The sequence below is a fragment of the Labrus mixtus genome, chromosome 17 (assembly GCF_963584025.1).
Source record: "Labrus mixtus chromosome 17, fLabMix1.1, whole genome shotgun sequence".
NCBI lineage: Eukaryota > Metazoa > Chordata > Actinopteri > Labriformes > Labridae > Labrus > Labrus mixtus.
The window spans coordinates 22,493,642-22,516,318 of NC_083628.1; the positions used below are offsets into that span (position 1 = coordinate 22,493,642).

The 22,677-nt window shown below is 39.6% G+C and overlaps 1 protein-coding gene and 1 long non-coding RNA gene across 3 annotated transcripts; one reads left to right on the forward strand and one right to left on the reverse strand.

The window, feature by feature from the left end:
* The first annotated feature begins 8,995 nt into the window (after nt 1-8,995).
* On the forward strand, nt 8,996-22,676 carry akna (AT-hook transcription factor). 2 transcript variants are annotated; one of them, XM_061060664.1, is made up of 22 exons: nt 8,996-9,595; nt 10,399-11,152; nt 11,248-11,551; nt 12,735-12,809; nt 15,126-15,282; nt 15,485-15,585; nt 15,680-15,739; nt 15,833-15,951; nt 16,057-16,192; nt 16,846-17,009; nt 17,184-17,348; nt 17,560-17,803; nt 18,217-18,323; nt 18,460-18,701; nt 18,822-18,960; nt 19,459-19,605; nt 19,686-19,825; nt 20,048-20,167; nt 20,343-20,447; nt 20,608-20,706; nt 20,898-21,036; nt 21,591-22,676. In XM_061060664.1, exons 1-22 carry the CDS (start codon nt 9,232-9,234, stop codon nt 21,841-21,843), a joined length of 4,134 nt encoding a protein of 1,377 aa, XP_060916647.1. In that variant the 5' UTR covers nt 8,996-9,231; the 3' UTR covers nt 21,844-22,676. The 2 variants fall into 2 exon arrangements, with proteins under 2 accessions (XP_060916647.1, XP_060916648.1); XM_061060665.1 differs by having other exon boundaries at nt 21,624-22,676.
* Nucleotides 20,600-21,705, reverse strand: LOC132991788 (uncharacterized). Its single transcript, XR_009676266.1, has 2 exons — nt 21,575-21,705; nt 20,600-21,057 (listed from the first exon to the last, which is right to left on the reverse strand). It is a non-coding gene; the product is annotated as an uncharacterized LOC132991788 (long non-coding RNA).
* Nucleotide 22,677: the final 1 nt, after the last annotated feature.

Here is a 22,677-nt window from a genome sequence, read left to right on the forward strand (position 1 = left end):
ACTTTGGTCTTGATTTTTTTCCTGGCTTTATTCACATGGTTTCTATTAGACTATCATACCAACAGGTTGCACATTATGTAAACATAAGGAATCTATAGTATTTATAATTTCCAACATTCTGAATGATCAGCAACTGAGAAGACAGTAGATAGTATTTCAGACTAAAACAACATTTTTATTGCATACTTACCATGCCATCAAAATATTTTATTATTTCAGTGTGCATATTTTATCGTGACAGAGTAGAAGACAAGAATTTGTCTGACTTTTTAAAAATTCTATGAACTGCAGCCCAGTACGGATGGCTTATGACATCATCCTTTGAAAACAGCATTAAAGCTTCTCTCACAGAGTGATGCTGTGTGAATATGGTAGCTTAGTTATGGTTGTAATGCTAGATTAATAAAATATATCTCAGTTTTCCTATGGTAAAAGTTTTTCAGAAAATTCTTTGTGTTTTAACATGACAGTGATTCAGTGCTCAAACCAGGCCCACGAAGAAAGGCTTTTCCCAGCTTACTTTGGAAGTCCTCAACACGCCTTGACCTTAGCCCCATCTAATTCCTTTTGGGATAAACTTGAACTACAGCTAAGGGCCAGGAATGATCACTTGACATCCATGACCAGCTCTCTTATGTGTCTTAATGGGAGACAATTCCTGCACTCGTGTAGGTTCTAAAATTATGGTGCATTTTTTTCTATTTCTTTTCTTTTGTAAACTTCACTCCTGTTCTTTCAGGCACTTTAAAGATGGCTTTTTTTGTTCAAAAATCTGTTATTTACAAGTTTGAAATTGTAGTCCATTGAAAGGACAAATAAAAATACATAGCTACAAGTGCAATAAACAAGAAACTAAATGCTATACAATTCTGTTGAAAACAATAGCTTTCATTTGTGGGTGGATTACTGAATCATCAGTCCATGTTTGTGGCTCCTTATCTTATTTGTGGTTATATGGGAGGTAAAAGAGTTTCTAGCAGGGGAGCAATTACTGCTTAAAAGTTGATTACTCAGCAACTTTTATACTGATTGTATCTATGTGAGTGATAATAATAATGCTTAATTCATGTATTAAGCAAATATGTTTCAAGCTTTTCAAATGTAAAAATTTCAAGTGTGTTATTCATTTAATATAGTTTGGTTTTCATCTTTTATCAGATGACTTTGGGCTCTTATGAACTGTAATAGTCAGGCATGCTCCATAATTTCACAGATGATAAATATTGTCTGATTGGTTGCACCTATGATTTTTTTATTGTACTAAAAGCAGTGATCATTCAGGCCTCTGGCAACAAGCTAATCCAGCCTGCAGGCAGTGATCTGTGAGCCATGCAGACCATGATTTGGGCCATGTCCAGGGGCCATTAAACTGTGCCTGTGATACATTATTGCAGGAATGTCCTTAGATAATGGAGGGGTGATTGATTTTAGCTGAACAACCATCTATCTTTGTGTGTGTCTGTTTCAACCGCTTTTCTAGATTATTTGATGGACTCTCTATTTTAAAGAAGGATAAAAAAAAATAAACATAAGGTATTTTCTCATTGAAAATGATTGGTTACAGTGTGTTTTGGGAATATTATGGGGAAAAAAACATTGTGAATGTCTGCGTATACAACATATCCTTACTACCCTTAGATGATGCCCATCTCTTTCATTGTAAAATTATATAGAAAAGTGAGGATTTGGTGTCCTCCTGTGGCCAGTTTTTTGAACTGCAATTCTTCAGCTGCATCCTCTAGTAAATCCCGCCCCCTGAGCTGCCTCGTATCCAATCAACACTCCGTCTTTAACTTCAAGATTTCCTAAGGCACTATTTGAAAGTTTGTCCTGAATATAGCTTGTCAGGTAACACATCTCGTTAATAGACTCAATAAATGAGATTGATTTCGTTTGACTCAGGTTATGAAAGTTCAATTTAAGGGTCAGAGAATCATTTTGAGAAGGCAAAACTTGTAGGAGGTTAGTTATAAGAAAAATAAATGCCTGAAATACAAAACTCAGGACTTAAAGATATCCGCATAGTTTGTCTCAGCCACACTCGTCAAGACTGGTAATTAGCCTTACAAGTATCAGTAACACGGGCTTAAGTCGTGAGAAATTAACTCGGTAAATACCTCCAGCATTAACATGTGTAACTGTACTTGGCTGAAATATGTTTTTAACATAGTAACTTGACGTTTGTTTGCAGCGAGGAGTGTTAACGATACTTCTGGCACTAACTGTTAGCTTCCCTGCGTCTCATCATTTCACGACAGACACAAACCTTCATGAGAGCAGCTCATCCGGGTACTTTGCCCAGACGATGCCGGCCCCGCCCCTTCCGGGGTGCAATCATTCCCTCTGAATGAATGGCGGTTAATGGACAAGTTGGGGTCATTACCTATTTAAAGTCTTAAAAAATGAAAACCGTACTTTAAAACTGCAAGTATGAGCCTAAATCTGATGACCAGCGATGTAAACATTTAAAATACGACATTTTATATTGTTTGTGTTTTGTTTGTTTGTGTTATGAAGACGTCAGTTTGTTAGTGTTCAAAGGAACCTGTTAATGGTTGGTTGTGTTGTGGTGTCCATGGTAACAAGGGGGTGGGTCTTCTCTCTTTTAAGTTTTGCGGTTTTCAAGGCAACCGGTCCCTGTGCTGTGAGGCTCTGAGGTCTGCCACTGAAATCTCTACAGACGTCTGAAAATCCTGCCTGCTGAACCGACTGAATACATGCATCTTTATATCATATAAGGTAAGCCTGAGATTCATTAATGTTGGCACAAAGTTGCTGCCTCGCCACGACATTGTTTTTGTTTTGATTTGTTAACATTGCAGATGTAGAAGCATCTCTTCTGCTCTGTGTTCCCACCAACCTGACTGACTGGTTCACAGTTGTTGTTACTCTAATGTTGTTGAGCAAGTCTTCCTTCAGTTTTCCTCTAGTTGAAAATGCTAAAGCTTCTCGTTGTTGTAAAGCACATGGGCTTGTTTTGCAGCACAGCCTCCATTCTTTCTTTATTTTTATGGAAACTAAAATGTTGCTGTATAACTTTCCCTCGCTGTTTGCCTGTGACTGTGATGAAACAGAGACTTTTTAGTGTTGGAAACGTGTTTCCTCACATGGCTGTCAGAGCTAGACAATGTGTTTTCACAATCACAGGGTTTGTGTAGGAAACTGTTTGTTCACTCCACACTGTACTATTAAATGTCTGCACAAATAGTAAGAAAACAATGTGTTGATATGTGTTTACCAGCCTATAATATCTGGAGAAAACTGGCTGTTTGGAGAAAAACATGTAACAGCATTTTGTGAACAAGAGGCTGTTGTAGAGTTCCCAGTTTATCAGGACAAGTACCAATTACATTGTTTAATCGGCCAATATATTAGAGCTATGTAAATCTAAATCAATAACACCATATTTTAGCATCTAGATATTCCTAATATGCTCAAATCTATTAACCCAAAAGTAAAATAGTTTTGCAAGAAATCATGCCATACAGGTGTGTGGATGTACTGATAGGGATGCACTTATTCTCTGCAGCCAACAAGTTCATTAGTAAAAGTATTGGTATGAAAATCAGCAGGAAGAAAAAAATGGTGCAGGAAAATCTTATTTCTGATCAAAGAACAGGTTAGACCAGAACTTAATTAAATAATTAAAGAATATTATAAAGCACCCTTTATACCTAACAGGATAGCTCATTTTTTTGATCAGAGGTCATTACATTCTTTAGTTTTAAGAAATGTCCTACAAAAAAAAGTCAAGAGCCAAAATATAATCTCCAAAGTGGTTTTGTCAACAAGTGGTCCAAAGCTCAAAGATATTGAATTTTCATCTATCTAAAAAAAGAAAAATCCTACATATAAGAAACTGGAATGTGAGAATGGCATTTAAATTACAAAAAATATGAATTGATTGCTGATGTTATTGATTCATTTTCTTTCTTTGAAGTGATTAAGCAATACACCCACAATTTTAACAATATTCTTTCAATAATACCACATCTTCAATCAGTCCCTCTTCTCCCACGTTCCCTGAAGACAACGTTTCCTGACTCCTCAGTGCTCCTGTTCCTCCTAAGCAGATTAGCTGTCGTATCTGAGTCACCAGGCCGTCCTGAACTGCTCACTGTAGCTTTGGTAGCCTCTCTGTCAGCTCCAGCTACACTTCTGTCCACTGTAATCGAAATTCAGACGGTGTAACCCTGTGAAAATTCATGTGGTGTCCCCTTTGGATTGGTTGACTGGTTCAGTGACAGCTTTGGGGATGAGTTAAGAGGTTGGCAGACATTTCCCTCCCTCTTTTATCTGTTTGTCACCTTTCCCTCACTCATTCTGTCATTGCTTTTTCTTTTCTGCTTTCTGTGTCTCTTCCTCCTTCATCCACAACCTAGCTGTCCATCCCGGATGCAGTGTTACTTCGGCTGACAGTCAGGTGATTACAGCCGTGCTGCTGTCTCTCCGTCTGTCTGAGGAGCTTAGCTAGCCTCCTGTCTTGAATGTATTCTGATCATCATTGTCTGTTTACAATCGGTGAAGCCCCCTGTAAGGGCTTTGGAGCAGCTTAATTCCTCCCATCTGGCTGCTCAGATAAGTCTTTAGTTCTCCCCGAAATAAACAGGGAGTACGAGCAGAGTAACAGGTGAGTTATTCCTTTGCTTTATACGTAGCGTAGCGAAGCTCAGAAGTCCACCAGGAAAGTTAGTCAATTAGAATTGGTTTGGTTCTGTTTATTGCTGCCTGCTCGTCTTCTGCTTTTACTCTTCATATAGTTAGTGTCATTGTGAATACCCATCCCTGACTGTGTATGAGACAGACGCAAAGTATCAGCCAACTTGAAATGTTTTTACAGAAGGGGGACTCAGAAGTCCTGTGTTCAAAACTGTAGTGAAGTCAAAGTCAGGTCAAACATCCCGTCTTTTTATAACGACGGTATACCGTATGTATTTTTCAAAGTAGAAATGTGGACACGTCATAGTTATAAAAATACAGGCTTTATAAAGTAACGTGTTGACTTAATATTGTGATAAATTAAATTAAACCATCATTCATTTGATAATAAACACTTGTGATTTTCCTATTTAATTCAAAATATCTTTAGCAAAAGTTTCACCAAGACTTAGTTTGTATATCAGAATTTTAAAAAGCTGGGTGACCTGATAGGATAGATTTTCAACATGTAAATTGAATTCAAATTTTAAAAAAATCAGTAAAAATTGCATGACATAAAAAATACAATATTCCAAAATTAAAACTGCCCAAATATGTCTGTCTGTCTGTGTACCTTTGTCTGTGCATGTCTGTTTTATAATTTTTCTCGGTCGGGAAGGTAAACTCAATAAATTCCCGATCAATACATTCAGCACTCAGCAGTGTGTAACTTTAGCTGATAGATAAATGTAGAAATAATCTAAGGAATCAATTTTCCCCCTTACACATTAGTGTGTTATTTCTCTGCATCCATATACTGAAGTAAGAGCAAGCATCTTAAAAATCCCTGCTTTGGATTTACTTTTGACCCCTGAATACAATTTAAAATAAGAAATGCCAGACATGTTATCGTCTTCTGGCTTAGTTTTCTGCTTGTCTTGATTCCCTTGAAAGCCTGGGGTGTAAAAGGAGGCTGCAGGAAACAAAGAATTTCATAATCATAAAGTGCACTCTAACTCTGTCTAAAGAAAGTTACATTTTAAACCTCGCTTGTTGAAGTTGTTTATCCCACAGGCTGTGCTCTCGTTCCTTGTGGCCTGCTTTAAATGCATGGCAGGTTTGCTGTGTTGGCCAGCATGCAGACTCTCTGCTGATTTGTGTATGAAAGGCTCGTAGAGAGAACACGACGTGGGTCTGTCAGTGCGACACACTAAGCCTTATGTTTGTTTCTCATACAATCGAAACAAGTGTCTCTGGATACACAAGTGTGCCTGGCTTTTGGAGGAAAATAGACTCTCCTGATGTGTGTGTGTGTGTGTGTGTGTGTGTGTGTGTGTGTGTGTGTGTGTGTGTGTGTGTGTGTGTGTGTGTGTGTGTGTGTGTGTGTGTGTGTGTGTGTGTGTGTGTGTGTGTGTGTGTGTGTGTGTGTGTGTGTGTGTGTGTGTGTGTGTGTGTGTGTGTGTGTGTGTGTGTGTGTGTGTGTGTGTGTGTGTGTGTGTGTGTGTGTGTGTGTGTGTGTGTGTGTGTGTGTGTGTGTGTGTGTGTGTGTGTGTGTGTGTGTGTGTTAGGTTCTTGTGTTGGATAAAAGACACTGTAATCTTCTTGCATTAATCAGGTTGTTGACAAAAAGGCTCATGGAGACCACTTTTCTTAATGAGAATCTGAGTGCTACTGTACAGACTACAGAATCAATGGTTGCTTTTTTATGGTGATTTCCTTCCATTAAGTGTCTTTTTGATCCAAGTTAAAGTGTTTTTATTTTGATGATGTAGTTTGTTCAGCTGCTTGTGATCTAATCTATAGTTTACAATATTCAGCACTGTGTGAAGCACATGTAGAGCCTCACAGCTGACCAGACAGCTGCACCACAAGGGCTTGACTCTCTTATAATGTTAGATATTACTGAATTTAGTCATTTGTGAAATAGTTCAAGTACATTGTCATAGTTGTATTGGTGCAAAATAAAGTCATTGCCCATGTAGAATAGTGTTTGTCAAGCTAAAAAAATCGCTTTATCAGCTGCCACTCTAATCTCAGAATCCCCTGTCTGTCGGGGATCTAAACTCATTCAGATGTGATCCCTGCAGAAAGTGGTTTACTTCTCATGAATATAGTGAGAAAAAACTGAAATAAGATACTTACATTTTGCAACATAAGACATAAGGTGAAGTTATAATTTAAAGTTTTGATGACATTGGAGAATTTGGTGCTGTGTCTTTTGAATGTAAACGTCCATTAAGAGAATGTATTCTTAATAGCATTGACACAGACTGTATGAAGGTTATGTAGCTTTGCAACTATACATCCATAGATCAAATTAGTGATCTTCTGTATTGCATTGTAAAAGACAGTTTTTTATGGCGAGGCTCTGGCAGTATAGGTCTAATTGTATTTTGAGACTTGACCGACATGTTTTATTATTTTTATTGCACATGCTGGTAAGCTAAGCTCAGCTCCTGTTGTGTAGTTGCCATAGCGAGCGCTGCAGCTCTCAGCAAACACTTGGGGGAATATTGAGATTTTGTGAACTAGCAGTCTGATCCCAGCTCAGTTACATGTATATCATGTAATGAAGAACTGTAAATGCAGAGTTGTGCAATCTGAGGGCAAAACTTCTGAGAAGAGGAAAATGAATGAATGTTGATCTGTTGTTGACTAACATGGAATTCATGTCATCTTGGAAGTCAGTACTTACCCCTACTTTTTACTAGTCTATATTTTATTGAAGATGTCAGGCTAAATTGAATATTAACACTGTCACCATGCCCCAAGTGCCTCAACCCCCCCCCCCCCATAAAAGACACTACATGATTGTAAATGTAAAGTATTTCATAGATTTTTAAATTTTTAGTTCACATTTTTTAATGAAGATATTGTTGGTCCTTTTTGCCTTAATTAGATGGGGAAGATGCCAGGAAACGTTGGGAGGAGAGAGTGATCGATTACGTGCAGCAAAGGACTGAGGTTGGATTTGAACCCACGGCCGCTGTGACGAGGGCTATTGCCTTTGTACAGTGGGCGCAACATAACCGCTAGGCTTTACTGCGCCACAAGTTCACATTTTTAAGAGGAATTATAACTAACCTGAAATAATTCTTCATTCTAAAGCTGTACCAAGTGAAAAAGTCAAAGATATTTGATTACTAATCATGTGCCTTGAAATGTAATGTAATGACTAAAGGATTGATCAACTGATAATTTACTACATTTGAACAAAACTCTAAACAAAATAAGTTTTTAGCTCATCAGTGGATGTGACAGAGACAGCTAGACACAACGTCACGTAACTGCAGAGAAGAAGAAAAGAGCTTTTAATGAGTCATTAACCTCATACTTCCAGCTGATAGCTTGTTTGTGCTTTCAGTTAACTATAATAATTCATTAAGGCCTTTCTTCACACATCAAACTATTGCCAATAAATGGGATGGATGGCACATGAATGCCTCTAAATGAAAATCTGTGTGGAGTGTTTAATCAGCCTCGCTTCAAGGTAAGTCAATAAAGTGCAACATGACTGAGTTATTTAGTAGTTGTATGGCTTTGAATCACTTTGACTTTTGATTCACATAATTGTTTTTCTCATGATGCATTGAATTCTTCTTATTGGCCTTTAGGACTTCACACAGCAGCAATCCCTCCTGTTGAAGAATAATAACCAAACTCTTTATAACGAGTAAGGGTCGTTTTAAAGGAACTGATGCCTGCAGTGTAAAGTGTTTGTTCACAGAGAACTGATGTGTGTGAGCAGCAGTCTCGTGCTGGTCTGCAGTCATGGCAGACTTTTCACCGGATGTTGTGCCATTAAGATTTAGATTATTACTTTTATGAATCAAATACGATACAGACCAAAAGAACTAGGAAATATTCACAAATAAAAAGCTGGAATCAGCGCTTTTGTGTTTCTGCTTAAAATGTCATAAATCTGGGTTGCTGGGTTGGCTAGTTGTAATGTTGCACACCCCATGTACAGAGGATGTCGTCCTTATCACAGCGGCTGTGGGTTTGAATCTGACCTCCAACCTTTGCTGCATGTCATCCCCCACTCTCTCCTCCGAACATTTCCTGTCACTCTTCTTCTGCCCCTTCTAAAATTGGCAAAAAAAGGCCAAAACATATATTTAAAAAAAGGCCATAAATCTTTTGAAATGTATTATTTCCACTGGTTCGACCATTGAAAGATCATCTCGGGGCACACTCTATCTCCTTCTGAAAAAAAGATTTTCCTATGAAAGTTTGCCATGTTAAATTGTTCTTCCAAATGCAAATTATTGAGCATTTTCTTTTTGTTACTTTCTTTTTGAGTTCATTTCCTCTTCACAGTTCTTGTAAGTAGCTGATATTACTTTGTGTTTCATCTACAGCGTCCAAAGGCATCCTGTTCATCAAGACTGAAGTCCTCCTTAGCTGTGCCTCTGGACTGTGACCAGCTTACTGTCATGACCTGCAATCTGTAAAAGTCTTTCGTCATGGTTTTTAAAGTGGACCTCACTGCAGAGCCCGACCTACAAGAAACCATGCAGAAGGTTCTTGTGCCTGGCTGAGACCGTAGCTGAGGTCAGAGCTAAGACCTGGAGGAGGCAACATTTGGCCAAAATGGAGACAAGAAAGAACACCACAGCAGGGGTACTCTTCTGGACCCCCGCCCCTGTCCGCACCTCATCCCCTAGCTCCGTGATATCTGAGGATGAGTGGGAGGATGAGGAGAAAGAACAGGCACAGAAAGATGATGACTTTTTCAGCCAGATGGATGAGAATGGCATTATTGGACTGTCAGAAGCACTGGAGGATGTGGAGTTGGTGGAAACTTGTGGTGACGTAGACGCAGAATGTTCTGCTAACTCTGGACCCCTGACACCAGAGGAGGAAGACTTCAGTGAGTACGAGAGGGAGCTGAGAAGCAACCTGAGAGCTCTGTCCCAGATCGATCCACCAGCAGAGGATGTGATGCTGTCACTGTGTGAGTCTTAGACCCTGTATTTGACTTATTTAACTTCTTGGGCTTAAACCTTAACTGAAGTATTTACTATCACGTTATAACCTGTTTGACATTGTTGACCTCATCAGATGTAAATGATATCTCTTTTGTACAGGTCCAGTCAATCACCAGTTCTTACAGTATGTTGTAAGAACTTTAAGTCTAACGTGAATTAAAACATATAATTTATTCCAACAACAACTCAAACTGTACATAATGTTGACATGACACAAGTGGGGTAACACTGTCAAAAACACTTCCACCTTCATGATTGTTGTGTTAGATTACACCACTTAAGCGAGTTTCAAGGCTCTATTTTGCACAAAAGAAATAAACGGACACAGAAGGCTCTCAAATACAGTCGGCAAAAAGTACAGGGAGAAATCTCAAACTGTCAAGCATGCATATGATAGCTGTATTTCATGTACTGTACACAGTATACACTGTATACAAAGTATATTTTCCCCAACTGAAGCCCTCCTGCAACATGCTTGTGTAGATATTTAAAATACTGTGCTTGGAATATTTTGTTGTCTCTTATGTTTTATTCCACTTAAAAGTCTAATTACCTGTAACATCTAATCCTCTCCCTCATTTTGAAAGTGCAATGCTTGTTGCAAAATGTTTCCTACTTCATTTCAAAGTTCACAGTATAATATTCATATAGTGCTTGGACGTTCATATCAGTATATCCCTCTGCTCCTAAATATCCTCCTCCTAAAAGCTATGCAGTAGTTATTCCTGCACTGTGTTAAAACGTTTCTATCTGTCTGTGTCATTGGCAGGGGATGACTTCATGGGTAACTTTAAATCATGTTCAGTAAATGAGAAGATAACGCAGAGGAAAGACTTTCTTCCTGAGAACGACAAATATTTGGATATGACGGAGGAGGAGCAAGACTGTGAGACAGCAGGGAAGAAAAGTGACATTAAGAGAACGAAATCTAGAGCTGAGAATAGCTTCACTGAGAGCCATACCTCTAAAAGAGAGATTGTGAAGACCAGCTCTGCACAATCTAGTAGTGATCACCTACTAGCCATGAAAACCTTTGGTGTCTCAAATCACCACTGCCATCCTGCCTCATCTGTCAACCCACAAATTTTTCCCCACCTTCTCCATTTCACTGCTGAGGAAATCACTGCCGCCCCAGGTATCGAAGCTGAAACTTTGCCCGAGATGAGCTCCATAGAAAGTATTCAAGAATCACCCAGAAGCCACACAAGCCTCAAATCAAGTCCTCGTCCTGAGGTAACGCTCAGGGCTTCTCCTCAGCCAGTAGCCATGTTTTCTGAAGATATCGTATCAAATTGTCAAAGCAAGGAAACAAACAGGTCTTTAAATGGAATGGTAAAGACAGGTAAACATCATAAACAACCTACACCTTCTCCAAGAAAGACAAAGAAGCACCCTGCTTCACATTCGAGGAGTCATTGCCTCAGCACAGGCAGGGCAGACTCCTCAAGGCAGACCACAAGTTGTGACAGAGAACTGAGGGCACCCAGATCAAGGAGCGATGCAGCTAAAGTGGATGAATCCAAGTAAGTGAATTATTTTTTTTTTTTTTATCATCATGTATTTAAGCTTTCTCATTAATCTTGCTACACGATTTCAATTTGTCATTCATGTAATCCAGGAGAGAGCCTCTGAGTTACCGTACACCTGACTTCTCCAAGGTGGAGCCCAGGGTCCACTTCCCCAAAGGTGGTTACACGCCCCCCAAGAGCGGACGCTCTGTCAAGAGAGAGTCCCTTTCACCTGAGCCTCCTGTAGTGTTTAAATCCCCTGCTGAAATCGTGAAAGAAGTCTTGCTGAACACCCCCGATGGATCTCCTGAGCCATCAGGCTCTTGCAGAGCACAAAGCTGTGCCCCCCTCTCCATTGTGCCTCAGGAGTTCAGAAGCCAGCAGCAGGCCATTGTGCTGTCCGAACAACTGCAGGTACTGGTACTCACTAGACATCAATCAATCAATCAATTTTTATTTGTATAGCGTCAACTCATAACAAGTGTTATCTCGAGACACTTTACAAAAGAGCAGGTAAAAAGACCTTACTTATTGCTATATTATATCTATTCTACACTACACTATGCTGGCTACATTTAAAAACCCAGTGCTAAAAAGTTACCTAAAAAACAAAGCATTTTTAAAATGGTCTAAAGATAAAAATGTTAATATTTAAAACACCAGCCTCATGATTTAGATAAGAGAAGGACACATTGATATCAGAACGTCACCTTTTTCAGACAATCAAGGCTCGACATGAGATCTAATGCTGGTCACTTCACTCTGATGCATTCAGTGGTGGCATGCAGCTTTAAAGAGGTTGCATAAAATACATTTTTTGCATTTTACATTCAACAAAGGTTAAAATAGTTTTCACATTTTAAGCTTTATATTCAGTGTACTCACCTGTCTCTGGGGAAAAAGATATGCCTATACACTTGCTCATATGCCACAAAAAGTTTTAATTCATCAAACGCTGTGATTCATGAATTAACACTTTTTTGTCGAATTTGAGCAAGTGTGCAGGCATATCGTCTTCCTTAGCCTGCTGTTTTTGCACTACCCTGCACCTACGTGATGTGCGTATAACTACCACCTCCACATCTGTCTCTGGACCATCTCAAAAAGAGCAGACAATAATATACTTTTACAGAAAAATATAATCGTCTGAGTAATTATGTGGAAATAAATGTCCATAAATCAGTATTAGCATCTACAATCAGCCAAAATGAAATGGAAAATATCAACATTATTGATTTCTGCATTTCGCCTCTTCCAAAGTCGTGGATTCCTTTAAAATAAATACTCGTGTTTCTGTCTACAGTGTGTCCAAAAATGTCCCCAGAGATATATTTTTTATACTTTTAGATTTTAATGCCATATTTTGAAACAAGGACACCAACCACAAAGAGTTACTAAAGTTACCAGTTTCTAGTACATAGCTTTTGTGAGGGTTTTTTTTCAAAACATTATAAATATGACCTCCCCATGTGTTTTGGCCCGTATCATTCAACTTTTATGCCATGTTCTTAACCAGTCAACAACCTTGTCTTTTGTTCTCATCTGCACTCTATTTTCTTCTTCCTCCCTCTAACTTTCTTATTTCCTCTCGCTGCAGGAAGACTACAACATTCTGCTGACTAAGCACGCCGAGGCAAAGAACACCATTGATCGTCTGCGTCTGGGAGCCAAGGTAGTTAATCCAGGGATCCGGCTACAATTTATCACTTTTTGATGGGGTGCATTGTTGCAAGATTTAAAAAAAACACCACATATGCCATACAGATTTATGTGCTCTCAATTTGAGGTCACTGTAACTCTTCACAGGTATGGGGAAGCTTGGTGAGAGAAAACACACATAGCTAGTGTGTTATGTCCTAAAACAGAAAGACTGAGCAGCTACAGTGTTGAGAAGTGGAGGGCTTTCTGTAGTCTTTAGAATAAAGGTACTCAGGTGTATGTGTTCACCCTGCACAGTACACACACCAAAGTTAATCAGGACTGTAAAACAAACCCAGGAAGGAGCAGAGAGTCATGTATAGCTGTGAAAACTCTCCATGTGGTCAGTGATATTTCAGGATTCAAAACATTAACGTTCATGAGGAGCTCAGAAGAAGAAATATTATCAAACTTCAGATTCCATAGTTCATTTCTCTTATTTGTTGTGTGATAATATGGAAGGTATTATCCAACAATATGATAGTTATAGTTGTGTATCTTATGTTTAGTTATCACAATGCCCTCATCAAGTAGAGGAGTAATGGGCATTGATACATTATGTTCTTTAAAAGGGATGCTCAGAAGCAACATATCAATAATCAATTGATAGTTGTATTGTTTTTGAATAAAAATTGAGGCTATGCAGAAGAAGTCAAAAAAGACAGACTGAGCAACAATAAAGTATTTATGATGATGTAAGTGCAGAGAAAACAGCACATTTGAAAAGTAAACTTTTAAAATATTCTAGAGCAACAGTGACTCGTTCCTTCATTGAAATATTTAGTAATGAATGATTAGCTTCTTGAACAGTATTCCTACAGGACAGACCGACAAACATCAAACATGGCAGGTCCAGACAGTGTGAGCACATCACAGACAGAGCAGTGAGTAAGACAGCACTGATTAGAAATCTCAGAAAGGAGAGAAAACAAATCAATGAAGGAGGAGAGCAGAAGGACTTTTGAAGTGTACTGATTTTGTCGATTTTGTCGATTTTGTCGGAGGCGAGCTTCAGTCCCAATCACACACAATCAGCACCAATTAAAATCAGCTTACTGAGCCCCCCGCCTCCCCTCCATCTCCCTCAGCACAGCACTGAACCTCCATCTGTCTCCCCTCCCTCTTTAGAAGAGAGTCACAGACATGTTGGGAGGAGGGGCTTTACACTCTGATACAGTGTTCACTTTCATTACAGGAGGTAATGTTGTTTGATGCAGGAAATAGTAGGTGAAGAAAAACAAGAGCAGCGTACAGTTCGGGGCACACTGGGTTCAATTTCTGCTCATGAGCTTTTATGTGTGTTCCATCCTTTGTGTGTGAGTGTGTGTGTATCTGTGTTTGTGCTTGTGTGTGTGTGAGTGTGTGTGAGTGTGTGTGTTTAAAAGGCACTGTTGAGGTCATTTTAAGGTCATTGTGATTTACTGCTTAGACAACCCGTGTGTGAGGGGCGTTCTTTCGTCAGCCTTTTCATTAATTTGACATGTATGTTAACAGGGAGGGAGGGGGGCACCCAGTGTACCTGATGTCATGGCTTCACTGAGACTGAGGAGGTCTGAAAGAGAGATTATTGGAATCATACTGCTTTACAACATTAGGGGGAGATGTTGGCTCCCTGTATGGTGTGATAATAAAATCTTCAGTGAGGAAAAAAAGTGATAAAATATGAAAATACAAACTTATAAAACATAGAAATGATTTCTATAGAATAAAACTCATGTACAGTAACAGGCTTTTATTTATTTCACTCTGTGAAATGATCCTTCCTTTATCACAATGAGACAAGCTACAACTTGTGCTCAGCAAGATGGGAAATAATTTTTGATAAACAAATTTATTAAATTAATAATTGAATCTTCCTTTGTAAGACCGGCTTCTCTGCCTGTACACTCACTAGTATTATTCCTCTCTCTTGGACAGATGTCTTTATATATTTTGTCTTCATTTTGATCCACAAACTATTTCAACACTAATAAAGGCCTCTAACTGAGACCTGATGCTATTTGTCAAAACATGCAGCAACATTAGGCTAGTTAAAGAGACCTTAGGGCCTTACATTGGGATGTGCTTTTATTTGAATTTTTTACAATATTTTCAACAATAGTAGAAAATGTGCTCTACTATGACCTTGACAAAAGTCTTGACTGAAATGTGACAGTGAAGTCACTGATGTTCATATTCTGTGCATAGCACATAGTGAAATATCAGCAGACTTGTAAATGTAGAAGCTGTGGTTTTAGATATGGATCACTGTTTTATTCATGTATGCTCTCATTTTCCATTCCTCCACCAGGTGAACCTGTACTCAGACCCTCCAAAGCCCGGCCACTTGGTTCAGTCAGGACTAAACCGGGAGCCCTCAAAGGTCATGACGCTGGATTTTCCTCAGGTTCAAAGGGCAGAGATGAACTCAGCCTCGCTTCATCCAAACGGACCGAGCCCTCAGCGAAGTAAATTCATCCAATTTTCCACTTTGCTTTCTGATTTAACATTTCATTTATGATTTAAATCAATGAGTTGCTCCTCAGCCATCTAAGTTAGGTTGCTCTCTTGATTTATTGCTCTCAAAAAACAAACCTCCAAACTTTTGGCTGCTTTGGATCAGTATGATCTGAATCATCTACAGTAATTCTTCTTTCCTCTGCACTGCAGGAAGTCCTTCAGCCTGTCCTTCCACAAGCAGCCCGGGCCCTCAGTTGGGACAGCAGCTGGCCAATATTCTCTACAGTCAGGCAGAAAAATTCATCCAGCAAGTAAATGACTAATTGAAACTCTCTAAAAAAGAACAACAATCCTACACACTGTGTCATCAGATGACAGATGTTAATGATTTTGATGTTTTTCCAGCTGCAAACTTTTGAAGATCTCCTCAAGACCAAACAACTCAAATCTGTTAAACAGATGGAGGTGAGAATAACAACTCCATGTGTACGTCTGCTAAAAGAAAAAAGTCGACTTGTTTGCTCATATAGAGAATGACGTGATTATCCTCTCGTTCAGGGTGTGTCGCAGCTCGCTGAGGGGCTCGACTCTTTAGAGAGGGGCTACCTGATGGCGAGAGATGAGCACAAAGTCCTGCTGCAGCAGGGGGCAGAAATCGGCCACTTTGACTCTGAACGGTAATACTTATTAACAAAAAAATACACCTTAGATTACATTTAATATTTGATACTAATGTGCACTTGTTTTTCTTCTTCATGTGTATTCTTGCACATGTGTATCAGGGAGCTGGAGGGGCTGATCTTTCAGTGTGGGCTCAGTATGGAAGAGGTAAAGGAGCAGGTGGAGCAGATCACTTGTGAGGCTCCTCCCACTCCACAACCTGACCTCGTCCCTTCTGTCCCCCTAACTCAGCCAAAGGTACAACTATCCATCAAACATCCACATCTGTAGTATTGCACTCTGGGAGGTGATAATGTTTGTTGTAATCCATATAGCGCCCTCTGCTGGTCAAAGAGAACTGCTCGTGTAATTCAATGAAACTCAAATGTAATGCTATTTGACTGATGAATAAATCTAGTTATATCTGCGCATACTGAAGATGAAATTGGATGCTGAAAGTCACTTGATACGCAAATATCAGCCCTTATTATCAGCTGGTTGTTTAATCGTTCAGACTCTACTGTAAACTGTCGGCATTGTCCCTGTAATAACCCACAGAGACAGTCATGTTCTGGAAATATAAAAGTTGTATTCAACCACTGACAATAACCTGTCAAATAAAATTAATCACAATAGAAATCATGTGAGATGTAATGTAAATAAAATAATTAACATTCTAGTAATCAAGTCATCGTTTAGTTATACCTTAAACTAACATGCCAGATTCTCATTGGTCCCAGGTTTTTAAAATGTAAATACTTTTATCTTTTCTCTGTTTTATCAACTATGTTGAAACAGGTTTAAGGATGTGGCTTGCGAGAAACAAGTCATATGAAGCTCTCTATGAAAAACACCCCCTCTATGAAATAACAGCTCTATAAGATATAATGATGTAATTCCTCACCTTCCAGAGCCAACATGTACCTTCACTGGTTGATCAAAGAGAGGTAGTGGTGCTTGAGGAGAGCTCAGCTAGTGAAGAAAGCAAAGAAGAAACTCTGACATCTATCTACCTCAAACCTCTGGACAGCAAACACAGATGTGTTGAACAAGACTTTGTCAAACCAGTGGATCAGTGAGTGCTTATGTTTGTATTTTAGATTGTTTCTCTGACTGTCGATGCCTTTCCTGTGGAAGAATTCATTTGTGTCAACAGATATGTACTCTTTGCAGATTGAGCTTCTAACAGTGAACAAAAATGAACTGTCTACTTTTTTATCATTTGATCCTGAATAATTCTTCTGATTAGCTACCAAAGCTTCAAGGAGTTTCCAAAACGTATCGACCATGGCCAGAAAGACGGAGCTTCTCTTTCTGCTACTGGAAGAACCAATATGCAGCCTGTGGATCAGGAAAAGGGGACACAGAATCACGGGGCAGGAAATGTGGAAGGTCACAAGAGTCTGCCACGGAGGTAAGTGTCCACTGAAGCAGACTAGACAGTAATATTTGCTGTTGAATATACCTGTAGTTATTTTACTAGATTGTAAAGTACACTTTTTTAATGTATTTAAATGAAAGAACTATGCACACATACCTGTCTTTAAAAACACACGCAGATGTTGACCTGGAAGCTAATTTTGAAAGCACTAGCTGGACTAAATTATCTTCATGTCTGTTGATAGGCAATCAACTCATCGAGACTCGCCCCCTATTTGCAGCAGAAAACAGCTGACCAGTAGGCCCAGTCCTCCTTCAGGCAGGGTCTCCAGTCAGTCCATTAGTCCTCCTTCTCCTTCTTCCAGTAGCAGAAGAAGTGTCGAGATGGGAAAGTCCCACAGCAGCAGTCTGAGCAGTCTGGGAGAAATGACTGCGTTGGAAAGGAGGACCACGAAACTCCCAACGGGGATCAGCAGAGTTCTTTCTCAGGTCAGTTAACTATGTGATGCTGCTTTTATCATTTTCAATGGAGGAATAGTTTAGTGAGTGATTGCCTTATATTTGGTTATTTGTACAGCCTTTTGTTTCTCTAAATCTAGACCTTAATAACTAATTATTTTGATTTGATTTGATTTGATTTTTTCTGCAAGAATCAGTTATAGGATTCAAGGATGTAACATTTTCTTTTGTTTTACTGCACAGTCAAAATATCAGTACAAATAATTAAGTTTGTTCTTTGAGAACTACTTAATGTATTTGACACATTAATCAAGACTGTAGCCATTGTGTGCCATCCCTGCATGAACTCTAATAACTCTGTTATTTGTCAGATTAATGTTTAATGAACTTGGGTTCAGACTGTTGGTGTAAACAATCAAGTTTTATTGTGCTGCGTTGACCAGGATAGGATTGTCTCTCCGGAGATGGACAGTGGGTTTGTTGGATCTGAGAGCAGCCGCCTGACCCCTGCAGCAGCTCCCAGTCCTCTCCACCAGAGGGCAGCAGAGAGGTGAGGAAGTCTAAAACTGCTTCAGTGCCTCTTCACAATTTTACTGCACCATAAATTTACCCTCATGTGCAATCTCCCCCCCTTCACTTTATTACTGATCCTGTCTCATGTGATTTCTGTCCTCCCCGTGCAGCAGTGTTTTAGTGCATCGAGAGGGGAACCAAGGAAAACCTCAGACAGGCCCAGCCTCAGCACCATCTCCTGCCTGCTCCCAGTTACACAGTCAAACAGCTGTGGAGCACAGAAGAGGCTCCCAGTTCAGCAATGACCAACCAAAAAGAAGCAGACAGGGGCGGAGAAGACGCATGTTCTCCTGCTCTCCACAGCGCCGCAGAGCTGACAGTGAGACCAGTGAGTTTGGGCTGCAGAGTGACAGCAGTGAGTCTCCAAGTTGTTTGATCATGTACTTTTTTAAAAATCTCTATGTCAATGCTCAGGCCTTACCGTGTTTATATATAGCTTATATTCATTTGTGCTTTCTTTCTCTGTTTTCTGCAGCTGCGTCTGAAGACAAACACTATGACCGGTACACAGAATATATCAACTCCCTCCACAGCTCCAGCTCCTCCCCCGCTGCACGCTATCACCATAGAGATTCTCTCAGAGCACCGAGCTCCAGTCAGGTGGAGAATCGCAAGTGAGTGTGTGTAGCAGCAGCTGTGATTGCTGTGCAAATAATGTCAGCTTTACGTTTCCCTGCAGAGACTGCTGGACATATTTCTTAGTTTTAACCTATAAGATGACTTTACAGCATCGAACACGCATTAATGTTCCTATCATCATGTTCTTCTGTGTATTTTATTACAGAACTGGCTGCTAATGAATGTCATTTCATATTAGGAGGTATTGTTTTCTGCTTGGTGTGGTGTTGCATGATTTTTTTTTCTCAAAGAGTTTGTGTTACGTTTTGCATTGGCACCTTCAAGGACACTTTCAGATTCACTTTGAAACTTGAATATTTTCACAGTGCAGCACTTCAGTGTTCACTTGTACTGGACTTGACTTTGTTTGGCTTTGGAAATGTGTGTTGGTGAAAAACTGAAACATTCTGTGATACTAAATGTAAATCTAACTTTTAATGCAAGTCATTTAATTAGATTTCTTCATGCTTGCTCTTGTATGTTTTACATGTAAGTGCTGCCATCCAGGCTCTTCAGGAAGAGGTGAGCAGACTAAAGGAGAAACTAGACAGCTGTTCAAAAAATCAAAGGCCTCAGAGTTCTCTAAGAGCAGCTCCATTAACACAGGAGAACTACACACACACCTCTACACGTCCCTCCAGGTCGGTTTTTGTCTTCCAATTAGTTGTCTGCTTTTTGTCTTTGTTCGCAGTGTATTTATATTTGACCTCCCATTGCTAAGGTCTGGTGAGCGTTGGAGTGAAGCAAGCAGGGGCAGAAGAGACAGACATGCAGCTGATGAGGTCGAGGAGTCAACAATAAGACGAACAACAAGGAAGAGAGTGACCTCTGCACACAGACAGAAAACACAACCTGATGACTGTAGGTCGATGTAACACATTTAATCCAGCATGAGAATTTAACATTCTGTCATGCCAAAGAGAATGAGACACTAAACTCAATGTAGTTGTACAAAAATAATTAATTACACATAGAAAACATTCATGCACTTTTACACAAAAACATGCAAGCATATTCATCCTAAGAAAGCACAAACAGTTAGCAATATAGCATCTCTTAGTGCATCTGTTTTTTCATTGACAGGTGCAGAGCTGTCCACACCTGAACCTCCACCTCTGGTGTCCAGATCAACTCAAACATCTGCTGCAGCACGAGACAGCCACTGTTTACATACGAATAAAGTCCACAGCACAACACAGACCAGTAAGAACATGCAGCTCCACACTGCAGACACACACAGATATGTAACTATGTATTATTCATGGCAACACAGTCTTTAAACAAAAAGTGTTAAGACTATCAGACTTTATTTAAGACTCAAATCTGTCAGAAAAGATCGTGTTACTGCCACTGATGAGTGTGTCTGCATTTGTTGCAGGGCAGCACCCTGGGGTGTCGGAAACAGCAGATGAACCTGACAGCAGAAGTCATAAAGCTCCTCTTTGTCCGCAGTGTTTGTCACATCGCCGGGGGCAACCTGCACGTAAGGGGAGGGGGGGAGTCCTTCATCCTTTGTTTTGTCCTGCTTTTGTTTGTTCTTACTTATCTTTCTTTTCAACCAAGAGACAAGTCTTTAATGTTGTACATCCACCTTCGCAGTTTTGTTTGTTTTTTAATTGTTCTGCTGCTTTTGTATTTTTCAGACAAACCAGCTGTTAGCAACAGAGAGGCGCCCCCCTCCTCTCACTGTCACCACTGTCATCTCTGTGGAGGCCCTGATGTGAACAGAAGCGCTGACCCAGGTTAGACTCAGGCCTTTTCTATAAGAATTCTATTTTAATTCATAACTTACTCAGACTTTGTTTTTAAGCATCAGCAGCAATAAGTTCTGCACAGTGACAGTGCTCCGAATAGAAATCAGTCTGCAGTAAATGAAATACATTTAATTATTTAATGTGTTGATGGAGCTCCTGACCTGCTCTGTGGTTCACAGACTGTCACAGAGTCTCAGACTCCAGCAAACACACAACCTGCCATCCAGCCCAGTCCCACCCTGCAGGTCTGAGCAGCAAGTACTTTACAGCTGCAGCTTCACCGCTGCACTGCATGCCAGTGTGTCCTCCACCACTCCTGTAAGTAACATGCTCTTGCACCTGCAAGTGATGATGTGCAAAAAAAGTTTATTTACACACTTTCATACTATAACTTACATTAAAACAGTATGTAATACACAAAGTTTGCCAATAGATGCATGTTATTGATTATATATTAGCCTAACTGTAATAGGCTTTATAAGTCATAATATTATTTTTGGCTAGGCGCAGTTCTGTTGACATATTTTAAAATACATCAGCTTGCATATCGTCCAATATGAACCGAGAAGTCACTTGTTTCTTGCCCACAGTGCAGAGTAAGACAGTTTAGTAAAAAAAGATGGAGCCGACTGATGGTTTTTGCTTTAGTGCTCTGACTTCAGATATCTTCTTGGTGTACATTATTCTTACCTCATAAACTTTGAGCCCTGAAATTATTTTCAAACAAGTTACTTATCATTAACTATCATACGGTATCAGCAGTAATATTGTTTTGTTTAAACTTTACACTAGCTGAAAATGTTGTGTTTAGCAGACATGAAGCTTTACATTTAGTTATTTTTTTTTCGTCATTTACCTTCCCCTTGTTTCAGGGTTTTCTCTCTGCCCCTCTACGTGTCTCCTAGCAACAGCATTGGCACATCCTCAGGGGTCAGAGGACGGGGGGAGGTGAGGACGAGGACAAGACGCTCCCTGTCTGCTGACCGTCAGCTCTGTGCAGATGGTTCTCTGAACAGAGCCATCAGAGCAGCCCGGCACATGAAGCACACCTCCGGACACATGGCTCGCTCGCTGGCTTCAGGACTGCACTACCACCAGCTGCTCAGTGCTTCCTGCAGCTACTGAAGTCGGATCGCTGCAGACTGAGACATAAACTCAACACCAGTTAACCTCAGCCAATCAATCAACCTGGAGATGTCAGGAGGGAGGTTTGGACCAAATGAATAATAAAACTTTTCTGCTATTTAGATTTTCTTTTTTTTTCTGCTTCAATTGTTTAAAAAATGTATTTTATAAATTCTACACATCAAGACTCAGGTAGCTCTACGAATTGCAACTGATGTAGCTCAGTTTGATAAAGATTCTGTGAATCACACTCTGATATTTTGAGCTATTTATTGACCACATGTCCGTTTATTGATAATACAATAGTGTTTTAACGTTTTGTTATGCAAGAATGTGAATTAATTATTTTAGAGGGCCTGTAAACTGTTTCAATGTAACTATAGTAGCGTGCTGCACTGTGACTGAAATGCACTGTTCTTACAGGATGCCACCACGGAGCTATTTTACAAAAAGGTCAACAAGCGGATATCGTGCTTTCCAATGACCATAATAATAATGTGGCCAATGACATGGGATACTGGATATCTTCAAAATGAGTCTGTTCGTATGTTGATAATTTATTCTATGTTTGTAGAATTTTTTAATTGTAATGTTTTTGATAAGCTTTGTAAAGTATCATTTTTAGTCACATGCCTTTAAGTGCCAGAATATGAGCCGTAGAATGAGATCTATCGTAGGTGACGAGCTTCATGTGAAGTTTTAACATAAGACTATTTTTGTAGAATTATAAATTAGGCTCTTTTAAAAACTAACATATGACTGTGGGTGTTCTTAGTGAATTATTATCTTAATTCTTTTTACTTTTGTATCCTTTATTAAATGTGCTAAATTAAT